The sequence below is a fragment of the Triturus cristatus genome, chromosome 11 (assembly GCF_964204655.1).
Source record: "Triturus cristatus chromosome 11, aTriCri1.1, whole genome shotgun sequence".
Classification (NCBI taxonomy): Eukaryota; Metazoa; Chordata; class Amphibia; order Caudata; family Salamandridae; genus Triturus; species Triturus cristatus.
The window spans coordinates 127,868,061-127,874,748 of NC_140594.1; the positions used below are offsets into that span (position 1 = coordinate 127,868,061).

At 59.0% G+C, this 6,688-nt stretch overlaps 1 protein-coding gene across 3 annotated transcripts in view; it reads right to left on the minus strand.

Annotated features, from left to right (window-relative positions):
* The window catches only part of CABP1 (calcium binding protein 1), a 276,597-nt gene extending 270,359 nt beyond the window's left edge, over positions 1-6,238 (minus strand). Inside the window, exon 1 of one of the 3 annotated variants that reach the window (XM_085633443.1) lies at positions 2,874-6,238. In XM_085633443.1, coding sequence (XP_085489569.1) covers positions 2,874-3,929 — 1,056 coding nt within the window. In that variant the 5' untranslated portion in view covers positions 3,930-6,238. The remainder of the gene's footprint in view (positions 1-2,873) is intronic. The other 2 variants (XM_085633444.1, XM_085633446.1) reach the window with 2 other exon arrangements.
* Positions 6,239-6,688: the final 450 nt, after the last annotated feature.

A 6,688-nucleotide genomic window follows, 5' to 3' on the forward strand; every position in this document is an offset into this window, starting at 1 on the left:
AGTTGTGCGGGTATGTAGTTGTAGGGAGAGCAGAGCGACAGGTCGGGCAGTAGGGTGAGTTGTGCGGGTGTGTAGTGGTAGGGGGAGCACAGCGACAGGTCGGGCAGGAGGGTGAGTTGTGCGGGTGTGTAGTGGTAGGGAGAGCACAGCGACAGGTCGGGCAGTAGGGTGAGCTGTGCAGGTATGTAGTGGTAGGGAGAGCACAGCGACAGGTCGGGCAGCAGGGTGAGTTGTGCGGGTGTGTAGTGGTAGGGAGAGCACAGCGACCGGTGGGGCAGTAGGGTGAGTTTTGCGGGTATGTAGTTGTAGGGAGAGCACAACGACAGGTCGGGCAGTGGGGTGAGTTGTGCGGGTGTGTAGTGGTAGGGGGAGCACAGCGACAGGTCGGGCAGTAGGGTGAGTTGTGCGGGTGTGTAGTGGTAGGGAGAGCACAGCGACAGGTCGGGCAGTAGGGTGAGTTGTGCGGGTATGTAGTGGTAGGGGGAGCACAGCGACAGGTCGGGCAGTAGGGTGAGTTGTGCGGGTGTGTAGTGGTAGGGAGAGCACAGCGACAGGTCGGGCAGTAGGGTGAGTTGTGTGGGTGTGTAGTGGTAGGGAGAGCACAGCGATAGGTCGGGCAGTAGGGTGAGATGTGTGGGTGGGTATGTAGTTGTAGGGAGAGCACAGCGACAGGTCGGGCAGTAGGGTGAGTTGTGCCGGTGTGTAGTGGTAGGGAGAGCACAGCGACAGGTCGGGCAGTAGGGTGAGTTGTGCGGGTATGTAGTGGTAGGGAGAGCACAGCGACAGGTCGGGCAGTAGGGTGAGCTGTGCAGGTATGTAGTGGTAGGGAGAGCACAGCGACAGGTCGGGCAGTAGGGTGAGTTGTGCGGGTGTGTAGTGGTAGGGAGAGCACAGCGACCGGTGGGGCAGTAGGGTGAGTTGTGCGGGTATGTAGTTGTAGGGAGAGCACAGCGACAGGTCGGGCAGTGGGGTGAGTTGTGCGGGTGTGTAGTGGTAGGGGGAGCACAGCGACAGGTCAGGCAGTAGGGTGAGTTGTGCGGGTGTGTAGTGGTAGGGAGAGCACAGCGACCGGTGGGGCAGTAGGGTAAGTTGTGCGGGTATGTAGTTGTAGGGAGAGCACATCGACAGGTCGGGCAGTAGGGTTAGGTGTGCGGGTGTGTAGTGGTAGGGAGAGCACAGCAACAGGTCGGGCAGTAGGGTGAGTTGTGCGGGTATGTAGTGGCAGGGAGAGCACAGCGACCGGTGGGGCAGTAGGGTAAGTTGTGCGGGTATGTAGTTGTAGGGAGAGCACAGCGACCGGTGGGGCAGTAGGGTAAGTTGTGCGGGTATGTAGTTGTAGGGAGAGCACAGCGACAGGTCGGGCAGTAGGGTGAGTTGTGCGGGTGTGTAGTGGTAGGGAGAGCACAGCGACAGGTCGGGCAGTGGGGTGAGTTGTACGGGTGTGTAGTGGTAGGGAGAGCACAGCGACAGCTCGGGCTGAAGGGTGAGTTGTGCGGGTGTGTAGTGGTAGGGAGAGCACAGCGACAGGTCGGGCTGAAGGGTGAGTTGTGCGGGTGTGTAGTTGTAGGGAGAGCACAGCGACAGGTCGGGCAGTAGGGTGAGTTGTGCGGGTGTGTAGTTGTAGGGAGAGCTCAGCGACAGGTCGGGCAGTAGGGTGAGCTGTGCGGGTATGTAGTGGTAGTGAGAGCACAGCGACAGGTCGGGCAGTGGGGTGAGTTGTGCGGGTGTGTAGTTGTAGGGAGAGCTCAGCGACAGGTCGGGCAGTAGGGTGAGTTGTGCGGGTAAGTAGTTGTAGGGAGAGCACAGCGACAGGTCGGGCAGTAGGGTGAGTTGTGGGGTATGTAGTTGTAGGGGGAGCACAGCGACAGGTCGGGCAGTAGGGTGAGTTGTGCGGGTATGTAGTTGTAGGGGGAGCACAGCGACAGGTCGGGCAGTGGGGTGAGTTGTGCGGGTGTGTAGTTGTAGGGGGAGCACAGCGACAGGTCGGGCAGTAGGGTGAGTTGTGCGGGTGTGTAGTGGTAGGGAGAGCACAGCGACAGGTCGGGCACTAGGGTGAGTTGTGCGGGTGTGTAATGGTAGGGAGAGCACAGCGACAGGTCGGGCAGTGGGGTGAGTTGTGCGGGTATGTAGTTGTAGGGGGAGCACAGCGACAGGTCGGGCAGTAGGGTGAGTTGTGCGGGTATGTAGTTGTAGGGGGAGCACAGCGACAGGTCGGGCAGTAGGGTGAGATCTTTGGGTTGACAGGAGGGAGCTGGCGTGTCTGGTGTGAACAGCCTCTGCTGTAGTCCGCTGCCTCCGCGGCGGCCATTCTGCAGGAATGTATTTTAATACCACGCGTGACCTAAACTCGCAGCGCGGGATCAGCGTTTAATTCTCAGAGTGACTTGTCTTTCTCTGCCGCTGGCAGCCTGCAGACCCTCCGCCCCCTCTTCTGTTCCTTCCCCCAACACCCCATCCCCGCTGTCTGCTCAGTGCAGGATGGATACAAAAAGAGAAAGACACATCAGTCACGGGCAGACATAGCTCCCATTCGTTTTACTCCGTATCTAAGCACTTTAATGAATTGCGCTTGACACCTAATCTACATGCCCGCACTCTTTCCCCAAATACTCCATATGTGGGTCAAGAATTTGCAATTTTCATCCTGTCTCCAGGGCGGCAGAACACCAGGTCTGCACCCACCTTTACTCCCCAGATGTTTCCAACTAAACCCGTGCTCTTTGGCTTTCTTGCCCAAAAGAGATAGGGGCACCAGCTGTGGATGTTTAGGGGGTGCCCCATGGCAGATGCCAGTGCATTTGCAGCGGTGACCCACAGATGTTCACACCGGACAGAGACACAGTGAGCCAGGGGTAATAACACAAGGTTCCTACCTGTCCAAAGACGGGGCTGAGGATGGGGTTCAGCTGCTGGAAGAGGGGGTCCACCTCCAAAGACTGGGTGCTGCCGCTGTTCTTGGCTGGCGACTTGGTGCTAGAGGTTGCCAGCTGCGGCGAGGAGCCCTCGGGGGTCTTCACAGGATCCCTGCTGGAGCGGTCCCTCTGCCCGTTGGAAGGCTCCTCCACTCCAGGAGACCCCACTGGGGGAGGCTCTTGCTGGAAGCTGGGGTACAGGTGGCTTGGGCTGGGGCGGCGCTGGACCGGGCTGGGGTGAGCCTGCTTGGGGCTGGACTCCTGCTGGGATGGAGGGTGGTGAGGGGACCGGTGGCTAGGATGCTGTGGGTGGTGCTGCGGCGCGCGGTGGTGCTGCTGGGCGGCACTGGGATGGAGCTGGAGATGAGTGTGGTTGTCAGTGGGCTGGTGGTGGTGGCTTGGGTGGTGTTGAATCTGATTGGCATGTTCCTGGAGGTGATCTGGGCGCTGGTGGTGCCTGGGGGCCCTTGAGTGTCTCTGGCTGTGAGATTCTGCTGGTGGCTGGTGGCTGTCAGCGCTTCCATTGGATGCTCTTGATGACCTCTTCCTGTAGGCTATGGTTGGACCTCCTTCTTCGAATGGGTCACTGTTTTCCTCTCTTTCATTGGACACATGGCTGTGTTTCTCTCGGTGGGCTGTGGCTTGGCCTCCCTCCCCCTGGGACAGTGACCTCACAGGTCTTCCATTAGAAGTCCTACTGTTTTTCCTGCTGTGGTTAATGTTGGAGTCCACCTCAGAAGGTGGCAGATGGCTCTCGGACCCACCATGGGACTGGCGCCTCCTTACCCCATTCACTCGATGCCCGTTGGCTCCCGGGTGGCAGAGTGGCCTCCTGGAGCTGGCATCTGATTCTTGGTAGTCCTGGCTGCTGGGGTCATCTCCCACGTTCCTAACTGGGCCCGGCCCGTCCCTCCCTTGGGGTCTGCTGGGGGGCTTGTCCCTGGTGGACCTTCTGCTGCTCCCATCAGGCTTCAGCAAGGAAGTCTTGGACTCACTCTTAGGAATGGGAGAGGTCATTGCTGGAGGTGCCGGAAGCTCCACTCTGGGGAAGCCAGGACAGGTGCCATTGGATTTAAACGTATGCCTGGAGCTCCTGAGTCAGGAGACCTCAGCCACAGAGAAGGTCTCCACCCAGAGCAGGTGGAGCGGACCAATCCCGCGAGGCGGTGTCTTCTGCCCAAGAGCGGTGGTTTGGGATATAATTGTGATCAGCTCTGGCTGCTGGCGGTGCCTTCAGCTAATCCAAGGTGAAGGCACCTGAAGTTTAGGGTAGGTGGGGGTGGTCTCAACCTATTGAGGGTGGAGATGTCTGCAGCTTCAGGGAGGTGGAAACGCCTCTCGGCTGGAAGCAAGGGAGATGCCCTTTTCTCACTGTGTTGTCTCTCTGAGCTGAGATTGGTGCCCAAAGACGAACGAGGGGGAAGAGCCTCTCCACCCAGAGATGAGCCGCAGAGAGATGGCCCTCAACGGAGAGATGGGCTGATTCCCTCAGCTCAGTGGAGCGGCGGTATCACTAGAAGAGGGGTGGGAAGCCTGCAAACAGCGGTGCACGAGCATTCACCCGAGCAAGAAGAATGACTTCGAAGCCCCATGAGTGGCGGATAAACTCAGTCAAGCAAGGGACATATGTTTCGAGGCCGGCGAGACGCGAGGGTCCCCTGCTCTGGAAGGTGGAGGTGTGGCATGCCTTGCAGGAGAGAGGTGTGCAAGGACTAAGGAGTGTGAGGTGTGGCCTTAATCCAAGGGCTCAGACATCTCCCTGGCACAAGGTGTTGGGGTGTTGTTATACTACTGGGGTGAGGAAGTTTCATTCCAAGTGGCTTCAAGTCCTCAGTCACACAGAGGCACCGTCCTCTGTCTAGAGGCCAGGGAAATGCCCCCAGTTCAGGGGGAGAGCGGGCTTCTTCTGCCTGGAGCGATGGACCGGTTCTGAGCCCAGGGGGCAGATGTCTTCTGCCTGGACAGGTAAAGATGCCGAGGTGCAGCGGAGGGAAAGGCGTCTGTGGGGGAGTCCTATGAACCTTTCAACCCATTTAGATGGACATGCCCTCGGCGCATGGACGGAGAAGGGGAGTCACGTGTCCCGTGCGTGGAGCTGTGCTCAGCTCAAAGAGGTGGGCGTGTCCTACGTCACAGGAAGTGAGTCTGTCCTCACACCATGGACTCATTGGTGGAAGCGATGCCCTCAGCCGACAGAGGTGAACAATTCCTCGGCCCAGGGAAGGTGGTCCGCCCAGCTGGTGGAGTTGTCCTGGGGCGGATGTGGTCCCTATTTAAGGGGCTTGAGAAGCCCTTCTTCAGCCAAGCAAGGGGGAGGGGGAACATGAGAAGAGTTCACAGGGAGGGCTGCTGAGGGGGTGTTTACCCAGAGAGGTGACCTCAGACCTGGGGACCACAGGCGATGTAGGGTGGAGGTATTCTAGGCAAGGGTGGGAGGGGAATGCACTCTAAACCTCGGGTGATCCCGGCGAAACTAGCCCTGGAAGGAAGTAAAGCCCCGCTGAGTTGAAGTGTTGCCGGCCCATGGAGGTTTACTGTCCTCAGCGAAGGGAGGTGGGCTCCGTCAGTCCAGGGAGGTGCGGGGTCCTCAGCCTATGGAGATGCAGGGTCCTCGGCCCGGGAAGGTGCGGGGTCCTGAGTCCAGCAGAGACAAGGGTCTCCGCCCTGGGAGTTGCAGGGTCCTCGGCTGGGCTGGTGCGGGGTCCTGAGTCCAGGGAGGAGCCGGGCCCTGAGCACAGGTAGACGCCGTGCTAGCCGCCAGAGTCCAGGAGTCTGTTCAGCACCGGGGCCCGGGGGACAGCTCCTGTCTCGAGCGCTCCTCCTCCAGCCCCTGCCCAGGGGGAGTGCCTCCCTGAAAGCTTCCCCTCCGAATCCTCTCTGCCCCCTCTCCTCTCTCACTCTTCCCTCGCCTCCTTGTGCCTCCTCCCTCACTGCCTCGCTTCTTCCGTTCCAGCACTTCTGTAACTTCTGAGTTCCTTCCCTCCACCCCTCGGCTTCCAAACTTCCCCCCTTTTCCCCTCCCTTACTGCTACTTTTACCACACTTGTCCCTTCCTGCTCCCTCGCGCCCCCTGCGCTCCTTTCATCTCCACCACTTCAAATTCTCCCCCTCCAGACCCTGTGTCTCTCGCCTCCTAACGCCTGCTCTCACTTGCACTTTGGCCCGTTCCTTTCTTACTGCCCGCTAGATATCCCCCCTCTCCCTTAAGTCCTCTTTCAAAGAGACCTTTCTTGCCACATTTCCTCCACGAGCCCTCCCTCGCGTGCCTCTGTTCAACTGTTCTCTGCCTCCTCTTTCCTCTTCACATCCTCCTCCCCACTCACTTCTGCCCCCACTCTATTGCCCCTCGATCTCCCTTTCCCCTTCTACCCTCCCTTTACTCTCACCCTATCCCAATTTCCCCTCACCTCTGTCACAGTTACCCCTTCTTCCTCTTTCTTACATCTGCCCTCTGGGTCACTGCCCTCTTTGGTCCCTGCCTACTTTCACCCTTTCACCTATGCCTCCCCGTCCTCTCTTGCCCTCCCTCTCCACTATCCTTTGGTCTCACTTCTTCATCGCCTGCTTCGCCGTTATCCCTCTTGTCTCTTCCTCAGCCCTCAGACCGAATTTTTCCTCTTTTTTATGCACCCTAAATCTCCCTGCCTACCTCACTGTTACCTCATTTACGTCTTTCTTACCCCTCCCTCTTGTTAGCACCAGCTCCTCCCTCCCTCACTGTTGCCTTCCTTGCCTCTTCCTCCCTTCACCACTTCTCGCCGCCCCTCCTTCTCCTA